General features: G+C 39.3%; 1 protein-coding gene across 1 annotated transcript in view; it reads right to left on the bottom strand.

Moving 5' to 3' along the window:
• Positions 1-15,580, bottom strand: part of VAV3 (vav guanine nucleotide exchange factor 3) — a 457,197-nt gene that overhangs the window by 358,653 nt on the left and 82,964 nt on the right. The window contains exon 2 of the mRNA XM_069090495.1: positions 2,869-2,985. Within this exon, the coding sequence (XP_068946596.1) occupies positions 2,869-2,985 (117 nt within the window). The remainder of the gene's footprint in view (positions 1-2,868; positions 2,986-15,580) is intronic.

The raw sequence follows: 15,580 nt of genomic DNA, 5'->3' as shown, positions 1-15,580 counted from the left end.
GCATGAATGAGTTCTACAATTGTTCAAAGTTGTACTTTTTTATCATGTTCTAATCATTATATATGTTGTTCTCCTAGTTCTGCCTACTTCCCTCTGCATCAGTTCATAGAAGTCTGAGCTTTCCCTTCTGAAACTGTTCATTTTGTCATTTCTTAAGGTGCAATAATATTCCATTATATTCCTATATCATAATTTACTGAGCCACTCTCCAATTGGTAGGCATTCCTTTGGTTTCTAGTTTTTTACTACTATGAAAAGAGCTGCTATAAATATTTTTGTATATATCAGCCCTTTTCTTTTTTGTGGGACCTCATTGGGGTATAAGTTGGATTGAAGTTGAGCTCCAAACTGTTTTCCAGAAAGGCAGTACCAATTCACAGCTTTATCAAAAGTACATAACAGACTGCTTTTCCATAGCATGAAGGTAGATACAAATAATTTTGATTTCTAGGGCAAATCAGGCACAGAATGAGAATCTGAAAAGACCTTAGCTTAAAAGGGTCTCCCATTACATCCTGGGCCATTGCCAGAAGTCCTGATTGATATGTGGCCACTGGACCCAGCTGGCTCTGGAGGAGAAAGTGAGACAAGTGACTTTGCACAGCCCTCCCTCACTCAAATCAAAGTTAACTGCAAGTCATGTCATCATCTCCCTGATGTTATGGCCCTCTTCACGAACAAAAGATAAACCACAACCACAACTGACTAGGCATTATTAAATACAAGTTTGTGATAAAATCACAATGGGTCCAAAGAAATACATGAAATACAATAATTACTCTCTTAAATTGAGTCACAGTTACTCATACTCATACTTAGTGATATGTAATAGCAATAACTGAATATAGACTATCTTTATTCAAATGTCTATTTCTCAATTAAATTAATTCTATGGAAGGTTCATGATTGAATTGACCCAGATTCTCATTACAAGGTATAGTCCACATTTGTAACATACTGGACTTGGACCAGTTAATTTATTGGACCAACTGGACCAATTAATTTATTCATTTACTCAATATTCACTCAATAAACATTTATTAAGCACCTCCTATGGGCCAGGTGCCATGCTAAGCACTGGGAATGCAAAAGAAAAAGGCAAATCAAAGTCCCTGTCCTCAAGGAGCTCACAACCTAGTAGGGGAGACAGTTTGGTTAGTGTGGTACTAACAAGGTCAGAGTATGGTTCTAATTCCCATCAAGGGCGAATAATTTCTCAGAAAGAAAAATTCTGTTTCCCTACCTCCTCAGTAATCATCCAACAACTAAGATTAAGTCACATATGTAAAAGTCTTTTGAAAAATTAAAAGGCCAAGTACATATATAATATGTCACTGCCTTCTGGCTATAAGGAAGAAATATCATAAACACCTCTCTTTAAGCTACAGCAACCACCAGAGGAAAAACTTCTATGTTCCTTTAGGACAATGGTCTACAAAATGGGGGCCATGGTAGAACCACAGTGGGTAAGTGAGGAACCAGCTGGAGGGAGGGAAGTGGGTCACATCCAAGGGTGTGCTGGAGACAGCTCAAACCAGCTGCTTTAGCAGGACTGCTTCATTCTTGTCTTTTTATCTCCATTATCAACTGAACGAGTACTTAAATGTTTGTTGAATTCTAGAATGGGTTGTTTTCATGTAGTCAAGACAACATACATCATCGAACAAGATTAAATATTTCATATCAATGCTATTCAGATGTTCACTAATATAGCTATTATTCATTCTTAGCTAATATTCATATTCAGAAAAGGTGCTGTGCTCTGTGAGCAAAACAGAATTGAAGTAGTTTAAGAGAAACACGAGAATTGCAAATTGGTCAGCCACCGTTGGACACACTTTAACTTGACTCTGAGCATAGTGATATAATTTTGGTCCTCTTTGAGAATGAAAGATAACAACCAACCAACCAATGAATATTCATGTAAAAGATTTAATTATAAGCTAACTAACTCAGTTATGAATGATTACAACTTTTGGGAAGATTCCAACTACATCTCAAAGGAAATTATTATATGACTATGCTAATTCTCCAAGCCAAGAAACATCACTGAGATCAAATCAGTCAAGGATGTCCTATAGATCTACAGGAAGAAGGAATCTCAGAGGTCCTATAATCCAACTTCCTCATTTTACAAATAAGGAAACTGAGACCCAGGGGGAAGTGACTTGCCTAAGGTCACACAAGTAGTATACAGTAGATATAGGTCCTGTGATTCCAGAACCAAGGCTATTTCCTCCTCCAATCAATCACTCAATCAATCAACAAGCATTTATGTTTAACTGCTTACTTTGTTCCAGGCACTGCACAAAGTCCTAGAGTCAAAAAGGAATAAAAAAACCAGTTCCTGACCTCAAAGAGCTTACATTCTAATGAAAGAGACAAGACTGAGTAAGTAAATAGTAACTTCAAGTGGTAAGATTCTAAAACAGTGACTTTTGACGTTTGTGTGCCATGGACCCCTCCGACAGCATGATGAAACCTATGGGTCCATTGTCAAAGTGCTTAAAAGCCCTGTGAATAAAATAAAATAAAATATTTATCTAACAATGATGATCAACAGACAGTTTTTCACATAAAACTTTTCCCACAGGATTCATATTGTTCAGCTTGAAGCAACAAAACACCTCTAAATTTGAGGATATTGTTTTCCTTCTCCTCGGAACCTCCTCACTTAAGTTGAATAAAACCAATGAAATGCAAAATCTGAATTTAACAAAGAAGGAACCACTTTCAATGCTCTCATTTGAAGTAATCCTGACCACAGTTGTAATATTTACTGTAAAAATCTATGAAAATGTATATGCTTAATTAACAAGTCTAACAGGTATCCCTAAAAATGCTTCTAAAAAACTGAATTTCAATTACCTTTCCAAAATCTCGAACATCGAACAAGTCAAAAGCCTCGAAGAGTTCACTTTTCCTCATTCCAAATGTCTCACAACAAGCTGTTAGGAAGGTTCTTATGTTCTTCAGGCAGAGAAACTGAGAAAGAGAAAAAAAGAATAATTCTTAGTGGACAATGATTACAACACACGCCCCCATTCAGGTTTTCCTTTTTGCCAAATCACGTATTGGTAGAGTCAGAATTCATTTCTGGATATTCATGAGCCCTTCTGAACCAATGCATGATTCAAGAGTCCGCTTTTTTAAGTAAATACAAGATTTTCCAGATACTCTAGAATTGTAGCATCCTGAAAGAATTTAGTCATGTCTAGTAAGCAAGTAAGGTGTTATCTTCTTGATAGTATGGTGGGTTTGTTTTTTAATAAACAGGTTTCTAAAAGGCATCTAGCATGTCTATCCTCACCTCCTTTGAACACACACACACACACACACACACACACACACACACAGATGCTCCTTACAAGGATCATACTGGAACAAATGCCAGTCACGGTAGTGAAAGTAACGTTGGGAGGACTGCCGATAAACATGGTGTAGCAGCCAGGCAGCCAATAAAAGTATATACAGGGACTGTTTTCACTTTTTAAAAATTCATGAGAGGCCTTTACTACACAGACTTACTCTGCATGCAGGTCCTCAACATGGAATTGCTTATTTACAGATTAAAAGCCCCACATTCTGCCAAGACAGACAATAATTACACTCTTGGGGATTGGACAGCTACAGCCTTGCAATATTTTTTACATAATTAAGTGCCCAGCTCATAATTCACCCAAGAGCTAAACATAATTGCACAGTACAGAAAGCACCCACGAAAGCCTCCCATAACACACGTTCAGATTTCCCCTTGTAGAGGGAAAAATCTGGTGCAGTCACAAAATTGTTCTGCTCATTTTTTAAAGTGTTTCATCAAAAGTAGACTTGGCATATAGAATAGACATGCCTACTACATTTGTAAGAGAGAGATATTAAAAACTAGGGGTCTGATCCCTGCTGAAAGCAATTTCTAACCTCTCTGAGCCATAGGCAATGCCCAAGGATTTATTTGCTAAGTAATGTCAATAGATTGGTTGAGATCTGTATTCTATAGAGTGTTCCCACACCAGTGAAAGCATAATTCCTTGATGTGTTAGCATCCCTGGTTTATTCCTGAGCTCTTTTGAAACACTCTTCTGGGAAGTCTATAAAACAGGGTCTTTTTCTCTCTGTTCAGCTGCTCCAAGACTCATCAAAGATATTCTGATCTTTTCAATTAATGTTCTACTCAGACCCTCCTTTTGGAAACAGTGCCTAAGTATGTGTTAGCTCCACTTTCTTCATTTGTTCGTTTTTGAGAGCACCAACAAAATATTAATTTGCTTAAGCAACAATTATCTGTGCTGAATACAAACTCTTTGAGGTCAAAGATTATTTTGGCTTTGTATCTCCAGTGCCAATATAGTAGGCATTTCATGGATACTTGCTCAATTATTAGATTTTTTTCACTACAAATATTTTTAAATTTCATTTTTAATTTATGGACTAAAGCAATTCCACAACATAGTATAATTAAAAAAAGATGACTGCACATGAATCTGCAAATCTATTATGTACAACTTGCTATTCCTTTTAAATATTTAATAAAGTTATCACATAAATTTCTCTTCTTTTCTTCCCTCCTTCTCCCCGACCCCTCACCCTAGAGATGATCCTGGTCTAGGCCTTCACTCTCTCTAACCTGGAGTATTGCAACAGACCACACAATAGTAAAATTGATATTTCTAAAACACAAATCCAACTGTGTCTCTACGCTGCGTATGATGTTTCATTTCTCACTCTCTACTGCTTCAAGGATAAAATACAAACTTCTGTTTGGGGTGGAAAGCCCTTCACCATCTTTCCAGGATGATTAGAAAATGCACTTCCCCCCCCCCCATGTATTCCACAATTCAGCTTAACTGACCTAATTGTTGTCCCCTAAAATGTCTCTGCCCAAAAATTCACCTCCCTTTAGAACCTCCTATTTAAAAAAAAAAAAGCAGTTGGGGTTAAGTAACTTGCTCAAAGTTACATGGCCAGTTATTTCTGGGTGTGGTGCTAAGTATCTGAACCCAGATTTGATCCCAGGTCATCCCGACTCTGGGGCCAGTGCTCTTACTCACTGCATAGAACCTCCTATTTTCTGTTGATCAGTCATTTTGGTCCTGACTCTTCATGATTCCAGCTGAGGTTTTCTTAGCAAAGATAATGAAGTGATTTGCCATTTCTTTCTCCAACTCATTTTACATATGAAGATACTGAGGCAATGAGGGTTAAGTGACTTGCCCATGGTCACAGTTAATAAGCATCTGGGGCCAGATTCAAACTCAGGAAGATGAGTCTTCCTTACTCTAGGCCCAGCACTCTATCCTCTGAGCCCCTTAGCTGTCATTTTTCTGTAAAAGCCACCAAAATCTTTCTAGTCATGCTGAGTGGCAAGTTAATATTATTTTTGATTTCTCACTTTTCTTCATGCCATATACCAAAGAGTTTGCTACTTCTCATCATTTCCAGCTTCGTTATATATCCCCCCATCCCTTCTCTATTCTCTACACACATGGTCATAATCTTTGTTCAGCTGAGTCAAGTCAACAAGTATTTATTAAGCACTTAGATATGCCAGGCAATGTGCTAAGCTCTGGTGCTACAAAGAAAGACAAAAACACAGTCCCTGCCCTCAAGGATCTTATATTCTTAAAGAGAAGATAGCATGTTAAAAAAAAATTATAACTGCAAGATACGTTAGAGGAAAGACACTAGCAGTTGGGAAGACCAAGAAAGACTTCCTGCAGAAGGTGGTGTGTAAGCTGATTCTTATAGGAAACCAAGAGGTGGAGTGAGGAAAGAGGACATTCCAGGTGTGGGTTGTAGCTATTGACAAGGCAAAGAGTCAGTAGGTAGAGTTTTGTGCGTAAGCAATAGCAAATAGACCAAAGTACCTAGACCTTTTATAGGGTACATGGAGACATCTGAATGATGGGAGATGAGGAGGATGGGAGAAGAGGGAGTGCTCAACAAATTGCCTCATTTTTTTTCAATGAAATAGGATACAAGGTCCTCAGTGTCGGAAGAGGGAGCCATGGGAGAGTTGAGGAAGAAAGAAAAGGTCTGGAAAAGCTGCTCTGATGAGTAGAAGGAAAGAATCCATTAGAAAAACATAAAAGCATTACCTTGCTACAGTGAGGGTGCAGTTGAGATTATGTAAAGTAAACTGATCATGGACCCAGTGAGCATGAATTCCTTCAGCTTCATTTGACAGTACATAAATAGGAGTGAGGGAAGGAATAATACAAGTTTAGGAGTTTGGCAAGGTATGATCAGCAGCAGGACAAGACCATAATCTCCTCTCACCTGTGCCATTAAAATAGCCTACAAATTATGTTCCATCCAAATCCACCCTCCACACACCTGCCAAAGGGATTTTCCTAAAGTGCAATTCTATCCATGTGACACTGCCATTCAATAAATACCAACATCTCCCTCCTGCTCCTAGGACCAAATTAAGCTTCTTTTTTTTTAAAGGCCTGAATAACTGAGTCCAACCCACCTTTCCAGCCTATTACAGATTACTCCCTTTCTCATATACATAAGTCAACCTGGGCTTTTTGCTGTTCCTCATATACAGGACCCTCCATCTCTCAAACTCTATATTTGTACTGTCTGTCCCCTATGGCTAAAATACATTTCCCCTGATGCAAATGACCACCCCTTCTCAAAACTTTTACCTTGTATTTTTGTTGTATATGTTTAGTAATGTATATGTTGTTCCCTCAGTAGAATGTAAATTTCCCAAGGAAAGGGATTACTTTTTTCCAGTTTGCCTCCAACACGCAATATTGTACTTGACACCTTGTAGATGTTTAATACTTGTCAATCAATTAACATTACTTCATCTCGCATTTGTGTGCCTATGCAAAGGCTATATGCCATGCTTACAATGCTCTCCTCCTTTACCTCCACCTGTTGGAACTCCCTGCTCCCTCCAAGACTCAGCCCACTCAGTTTGGTGGCATTTGCCTGAAATCACTCAGTATTTATTTTACGTACATGCTTTTTACCTACATGTGAACATGGCATATCATTCCAGTAGAATATAAACTCTTTAAGGGCAGGGGTTATCTTTTATTTTTTCTCTAATTCAATGCATGGCTTATAGTAGGTGATAGATAAATGTTTATTTGTCGATATAAATAATAAGAAAAAATGAAGCAGTGATAAACTCTAGCAGACTCTGCCTTAGAAAAATTAAGAGATTGGAAACTTTGAGCATTAGCAACACAATCCTCTAAATGGGATCTAACCAGGGCACAACCCAGAAGAACCGTCACCTCCTTCACTTTGTAGACTTAACTTCAGCACATTTTTATTGCCCATGTTACACTGTTGACTCATACTAAATAGCAGCAGTTACTATGACTCCTAATACTAGCAAAGCATTTTATAGTTTGCAAGGCTTTTATATACTATTGTTGGATCAGTCATTCAGTCCTGTCTGACTCTTCATGACCCCATTTGGGATTTTCTTGGCAAAGGTACTGGAGTGGTTTGCCATTTTCTTCTCTAGTCCATTGTGCAGATGAGAAAACTGAGGCAAATAGGGTTAAGTGACTTGTCCAGGGTCACACGGCTAGTCCATGTCTGAGACCAGATTTGAATTCAGAGAGATGAGTCCTCCTGATTCCGAGTCCAGTGCTCTATCCAGTGAGCCACCTAGCTAGCTTTTCTGTGCACCAGCTCTTAAATTTAAGCACCTAAATCTCCATGTGGAAGTTTACATTTTTCCTAATTAGATTCCACATTATTCAATTTGTCCCAGTGTTCCATGCTCTCGAGATCATATAAAGACCTGATTCTACCATGCAGCATATTAGCTATCTCTCTAGCTTTGTGTCCTTAGTAAATTTGACAGACATAAATCAATGCCTTCATGGAAGCTATTAATAAAAACTGGGACTGATGACAAACTTCTATGACACCCTCAAAGACATAGCCTCTTTCTCCTCCTTTGAAGTCTTCAAGAAGCAACTGGACAACCATTCATCACATATGTTACAATGGAGATTCCTCTGGGGATAAGCTGAACTAGATTTACTGAGGTTCTTCCCAACTCACAAATTTTATGATTTTTAATAATAAAAATCTTCCTCTGAATAGACATAGACCTATAAAATCAACATTCTGAAGACACATTTACCCAGCTGTTAATCAGCTGTTGTACTAGCATCTTTTCTCCATTTCGCTACTGTCATAGAGATAGCACTGATAGGGCTTTGTTAACATCTAGATTAACCATAGGACAACCTGTGAGTAGACCCAGCTGCCTAAATGGGGACCCAGCTAGTTGGGTAACTCAGCTCGTCTTCTCCCTCTCCCTCTCCTCCTTTTCCTCTCCAAAGGAAGGTAAATTTTGATGGCCAGAAGCTGCCACTTAACTTGGGGTTTACTGGCTACATTCCTTCCTACCTTCCTCCTCCCTCAGATTGGACTAAAAGGGGTCCGGCCCAAGCTCCACTTCGTGGCTGTATTTTGGGCCCTCCTGGCTTAGAGTGAATGTCAATGGTAACTGTCTTTGGAACAACAACCCTGAGGATGTTCCCTTCCCACCTTGATTTTTTTTTCTTTTTTCTAATTAAAGAGCCATCTCTTGACTTCTTAAAGAGGCCTATTCACTGAATGGGCATTACCTCACTCTAAATGAGTACCTGAAAAAGGCCTTAGCCTAAAAGGGCCAGGATCTCCCATTGCTTCCTGGGCCACCTCCAGTCAACCTGAAGAATATCAGGTCCCTGGATCCAAATAGCTCTGAAGGAGAAAGTGAGGCTAGTGACCTTGCACAGCCCTCCCTCACTTAAATCAAAGTCAACTGCAAGTCAGATCATCATTTCCCTGATGCCACGGTCCTCTTCGAAAACGAAGGACAAACAAAACAAGGTATAGCAGTATCCCAGTCTGCCAGTCTAATAATTATATACAAAAAAAGAGGAAATGATGTTAGTGCAATATGACCTTAGATTTCCTTACTTAACATCTGCCAATGCTGCTTGAGGCCGAGCAGGTTTGGATTTGAAGACAGGCATCTTGTTGTCATCCCAAGGTGTCCCTCCCAAAATATTATAACCAAATGTTAAGCATGATATTTTATAATCAGGTCAGAAGAGTCACATTGCTTTTTCCTCGTCTAATCTTCAGCATGAATGATGTCAGATTAACCCTAACAAATGGGTAGTCCTTTGAAAAAGTTTCCAAACAAGTTGATCCCATATTCTTCTCAGGACGGTTAACAATTACAGAACTTAGGGATGAAAACTAGCACTGAAGAGCTAAACATCAAAAGAGCACAAAAATTTTTCTACTCCCTTTCTGATCCCCATTTGGCTCACTCCCTAATTGGGTATTTGTACTTCTAAGTTGGGTCCCCTAAGAGCAATTGACTACTACTAATCTCAGGATTCTGGGGGGCTGGGGATTCCAGTAGTATCTTGGAATAGCCCCAAATGTTACTGGAATAAATGGTTATCTTTCCACTTGGGAAAGTCATAAAACTGTATGGCCATTTTGTATAAGAGAAATACTAGTAATATGTATGGGTGCTAACTAATGTCCTTCATTTTGTAAAAATTCTCTTCTGCTGCTAGTCTGCTGCTGGAGAGAGGCATAGGGGAGCAGTGCTGACAACAAAGGATGAGATACACTCAGTGTATTCAAAAAGCAATCTTCTCTCCCCTTTGTGCTAGGCTGGCTCACATCTATCCCATGGGGCTTATCTTTGCCACCGATCTGAGTGTTTTTATAAATTCTACTTTAAGTTAAACTTTTTTCCCCATCTTACTACATCTACATATCGCCTTGAGCTGCCTAAGGGATATTACAGTGAGATATCAGGCTTCCCATCCTCACTCCAAGATAAGATCTCATTCTAGTTCTTCCTTACCTCACCTATTTAAATAGTGCCTTATACACAGACTAAGTCAACTTTGAGGAACCATGGATTCAGTAGGTTTCCCTCTTCATGGAGGGAGTGGTGGATGGGTGGGGGTCGTGAATGGGATAATGACATCATGCACAGAGAGGAGAAGAAAGCAGTTTGCTCCTCTCCTGGGACTGCACCAGTGATAAGTGAACCAGCCACAGCTGCTATAGTCCATTGTCACCTGCAATGCTTTCTCTATATGCTCTCTCTCAGTTCCCAGGGTTCTATGACCAGCCTGTCCATCACATCCTCAGGAAAAGAAATATTGGGGGATGGGGGGAAGCACCAAAATCAGATCCAGGGTATAATCAGAAAAGAAAACCTGGGCGGGAAGGGGAAGGTACAGAGGTTCAAACAGGGCTGCAAAATCCTGAAGATACAAGAACAAAAGCTTTCAGCATTAGGAAATGCGGTTGAGCTAGGCAGCTGTAATTTATCAAAAACAGACAAAGCCAAGAATGGATTTCGGAGGTACAGCCTCTCATAAATACTTCAGTACTTGTAATAGCCTGATTTCAGAAAGAGGAACATCTAAAGGTCAGTCTGTTAAAGTTCACCCTGCACTCACTGGGAAGCATCTCTGCTTTCTGCCTGCTCCTGGACACCAAATCCAATGTGTGTTCAGATACCCTTATCAGCTCCAAGTATGATGTCTTCTGCCTTTGTACTGATAAAAGCTACTTCTTCTTTTACAGGTTATATGAATACAAATGGTGTTCATTCCTTTTTCTATATAAAAAGAAGAATACTCACTTCTGCAACAAAACCTTAAAAACCTAGAAAAGACACCGGAGGGGAAAATTACCAAAAACAAAATCCTTCACACTTTTTTTTTAAAAGATTGCTTGTATTAAGTACTAAAATGATTTTCTCCCAGGAGATCACTAGCTTTTGATGGGAGTTGGGAGTGGGGGAAGATGCGAATGGTAAGGAGAGATTTTTTATGCCTGTTTTACTATCTGATGAATTCACATTCACAAAATTATGTATCTTAATGCATATTCAATAACTGTAATGGACTTAGCATTTATACAGTGCTCTATATCTCTAAAAGATTGTTATACAAATTCTAATTTTACAAATGCAGACAGAGAGAAATTAAATTACTTTCCAAAGGACATACAGAATGAGGCAGAAATCATTCGAAGACTCATTGCCTAGTGGGCCAAGATCGCCCTACCCCAAGTAAGGCAAAGAACAGGCACTGATAGTCTTCATTTACTGTCTGTTGTAACCACTTCTTAAATGGATGAAATCACGAAAATTATTCTAATCAAGTAGTATATTAAGTACATATAAATAACATCCTTAATAATTGATTCTTCAAAATATAATAAACCTTTTGTGGGTTATAGTTTATCTACTGAAACATGGCAAAGATCACCTATACTAGGTGATACTATATCCCATAAAACTATGTCAGTGTTATTTTTATATTTGGGGGAAAGTATGCATTAAGCACATAATCTCTAGGCATGAACATCAGTTTTTGCCTTCTAACTATTCTCCATGTATCTAGGTTCTCCTTTCTCCTATCCCTCCTTCACACAGCTGCCAAAATAGTCTATCTAATGCCCTAATACCAATGCTCAGAAACCTTCAAAATCTGAGAATTGGATAAAAACTCATTATTTTGGCATTCATAGTGCCCTGCACTATGATTCAAATCTACACTTCCAACCTCCTTTCACATAATTGCCCCTTCCTACGCTCTAGATTCCTGCCAAGCTGCTCTCTCTATGAAATGGATCCTCAGTTGTACCCTTCCTCAACCTGCTTCCACTCATCCACTCTGGCTGACCCCTTCTCTGGATGATCCCCTTTCCTCATTGCCAACTGTTAAAATCTTGTCTTCTTTCAAGGGCTTCCTCAGGTGCCATCTCTTCCATGTAGTCTTTCTTGACCGCTACCTCCTACTTTGAAAGGGAAGGGGATGGGAAAGGAACAAGGATTTTATAGGCCTACTAAGTTCCAGGCATTGTGCTAAGTGTTATCTTCATGTGTTCTTAGAACTCACTTCCCTAGATCACTCCTCTTCTGCTTTCACATTCCACCTTGTGTTATATTTATAGGCATACAAGTCATATGCCTCCATTAGAATGAAAGTTCCTCAAAGGCAGACACAAACATCATTTTCCATCTTTGTATCACTAACCAGATCGTAGGACCTTACTTATTAGATGGTACAGTGGATGGAGCACTGGACCTGGAGTCAGGAAGACCTGAGTTCAAATCTGACCTCAGATATTTAACTGTGTGACCCTGAGCAAATTCTTTAATCTTTGTCTACCTCAGTTTCCTCATCTGTAAAATGAGGATCAAACTAGTACCTCCTTCCCAGGGTTGCTGTAAGGATCAAATATGATAATAATTGTAAAGCACATAACTGTAGCTGTGTGACCCTGGATAAGTCACTTAACCCTGTTTGCCTCAGTTTCCTCATCTGTAAAATGAACCGGAGAAGGAAATAGCAAATGACTCCAATATCTTTGCCAAGAAAACCCCCAATGGAGTCATTGAGACTGACATGACTAAGAAACAATGAACAACACAGTGCCTGGCACACAGTAAGTATTAAATAAACATTAAATATTATTGTTGTTATTTAGGAAAAAATTCATTCTTTTGACTTGCTTCATTCAATTGACTTGGTTAATCTGACCATGAGTGTATCAGCTAAACTGAATCCCGACATCAGAGGTAACCAACTGAAAAGAATTCTCTTAGTGACTACCTTGAACACATGCCCTTCTCTGTGTCTTGGGGCAGACTGGGGTGAGGATATCAGGGGACTGCTGAGTTGCTGTAAATATAACAAAGGGGCTCAGGAGGATGGAGGACCTTGACTCAGGCCATTAAAATGTCTTATTTGGTTCAGTCAAGAGACATGATGAATGGTTTTATCCTGCACTCTACAACACGGCAACCCAACGACGTTTCATCTAAGAAATCCCCTAAGGCACAATGTTGACACCAATGTCTCAACTCCGCAATATACACAGCAATGTTTTCACCAGCCTCCTGATTCAATTTGGTAAATTTAATTCTCTGACCTCTGGCTGATGGAGCTGATAAATCTACTTCCAACAACCTCACAACTTCTACATCTTAATCTTAGGCAAAGCAAAATGGGAGTACAGCATAGCTTCTCAGTTCAGTTTTCTCAATCTTATTTGCTTTAAAGTAGGAAAAATGATGATGAAGATGATGATGATGATGATGATAGTGATGACAGTTTTTATATAGCACTTTACAGTTTTTTGGGCAGCTAGGTGGTACGATGGATAGAGCACTCAGCTTGGAATTAGGAAGACTCATCTTAAAGAGTTCAAATCCAGCCTCAGACAATTACTAGCCGTGTGACCTTGGTCAAGTCACTTAAACTGTGTTTGCCTCATCTATAATATGAGTTGGAGAAGTGGCAAAGCATTCCAATATCTTTGTCAAGAAAACCCCAAATGAGGTCACAAAGAGTCAGACATGACTGAAAAAAGGACTGAACAAGAGCAATTTTACTTATGTTTATTCATTTGATCCTAATGGCAGATAATCATTCTGCCTAAGAATTCCAGGAACTAGGCTGATTGACTTCAAATTCCTCAGTATTGAAGCAACTTAAAAAAAAAAAATCTTCTTAGATTAAGTAGTATAAAGTTTTTTTTCAAAACCTTGCCAGAGGGGCGGCCAGGTAGCACAGCGAGTAAGAGCTCCGGCCCCAGAGTCGGGATGACCTGGGATCGAATCCGGGCTAAGACACTTAGCACCACACCCAGAAACACCTGGCTGTGTAACCTTGAGCAAGTTACTTAACCCCAATTGCTTAAAAAAACACCTTGCCAGAATACCTAAAAATGTGTTCACCAGAATGGGTATTGTGTAGAGGATCAGAAAAGAGGGAAGCTCTTACAGAATGGAGAGATTGTTGCTGCAGAATGATGATAAATGATCATTGGCATACAAAGGGTAGAATAAGAACCTGGGATAAAAATGGTTACTTTAAATAACAGCATCTTGTTTCTCAATAGAAATAGTTTGCAATTCTGTTTAAATGCACCTGGTTTAATTCAGAGGTCAAAATCTCAAACAAGTGCCAAAGGTGAGAGGGTAGCTGACTAGACCGTAATCTAATAATTAGGGACTGTCTTCTGCCTCTTTTTTGTATCCCCAATGCTTAGCATGATGCCTGGCTCCTAGTAGGCACCTAATAAATGTTTATTAATTACTGATAGTATTGATTTTTAGAGGCTTTCAGGTTGGTCACCAACACCACTGACCCCTCTCCACTCCTTAAAACAGTTTATCTCCTTTTACTTGGAACAGTCACAGAGACTGATTCTGTGAAAGTCAGTCAGTATTGTAATACCATCTCCTTCCTTAAAAAGGTGGGGAACCTGCAGCCTGGAGGCCACATGTGACAAACTAGGTTCTCAACTGTGGCCATTTGACTGAAGGGTTAGAGTCAGGTCAAAGGGTTGCACTTGAGGACCTAGAGGGCTATATGTGGCCTCAAGACCACAGGTTCCCTACCCCCTGTTTATCAGATTTAAAAGGCTACCCACGTTTTCATTAGCCTCTGGGCACCCTGGGGGGGGGGGGAAATGTATTACAAAGATACTTTCAAAAATTACATTAGATTTTTAAGTCACAGCACTTAAAACACCGCTTGGAAGGAAAATGGAGAAGCCATTGTTACTTTGGGAGTTCTTGACTCACTTGCTAATAAAAGCTATACACATTTTTTTGGTAATAAAAACATCACATTAAACACGACTTCTTACACAAAGTTAGGCTAATCTTCCAATGGATCCTCCTTTAATGAAATGTTACGGAATAGGTATAGTAAAGGGGGCAAAGAAAATATGTCATTTCCATGAGTTACACAAGGTAATATCGGGTAAAGAGGCAGATTCTAACATGTCTAAAACTCAGTTGTTGAGCATATGATTCATCTTCCAATAGGAGAAAATGTTTGGAACGGAACGCCAGCAGCAGCCCCATCCAGCAAAGGAACAGGAAACAACACGCCCTACTCAACCCCTTAGTAGACAGGTTATAGACGTTCCTTATTAGTGTATAACTTTCAAAATGAAGAATGAGGTGCTAAGTGACATGGAGATCTGCATCTGATTAACAGGGAGGAGCACTTGCCATTTCCATCCATCAGCCTTTACAAACATTTTATTCTGGATCTTGAGAAACTTGAATGAGGATTATCAAGGCCAAACCAAAACACAAGGCTTTTGTGAGTGCCTAGCCAAGCAGGTCATCTATCTATTCCCATATCCCCCAAAATGCAACTCCCCTTTTATAAACAGCTTGGTAGAAGAGATTAACTAGAATAATGACTATAGATAGCTTCAGTAGTGGCCCTGAAAATCAAGGTCCTTTTCATCTGTCTGCCCACTAGCCTTGCTTTCCATGATTTAGAAAGATAATTTCTTTAATTAGCTCTGCCCACACTGGAAAGTGTAAAGGGCTAGAAGAATTTTAGGTTTCTAGGAGGCTGTGTTCTCACATTAGTCACTGCAACAACATTTAAAGCAGCAAAACTAGATCTTTGATAGTCATACGTTGAAATGGTGAAAAAAGAGGAGGAGGAGGACAATAAGGAGGAGGAATAGGGGAGAAGAAGAAGGAGGAGGAGGAGGAGGACAATAAGGAGGAGGAATAGGGGAGAAGAAGAAG

The sequence above is a fragment of the Petaurus breviceps genome, unplaced genomic scaffold, assembly GCF_028583685.1.
Source record: "Petaurus breviceps papuanus isolate PSGF00001 unplaced genomic scaffold, PetGlider_PUasm1.0 186, whole genome shotgun sequence".
NCBI classification, from domain to species: domain Eukaryota; kingdom Metazoa; phylum Chordata; class Mammalia; order Diprotodontia; family Petauridae; genus Petaurus; species Petaurus breviceps.
Note: the sequence above shows the minus strand (reverse complement) of the source record. Positions and strands in the feature narration are given on the sequence as shown.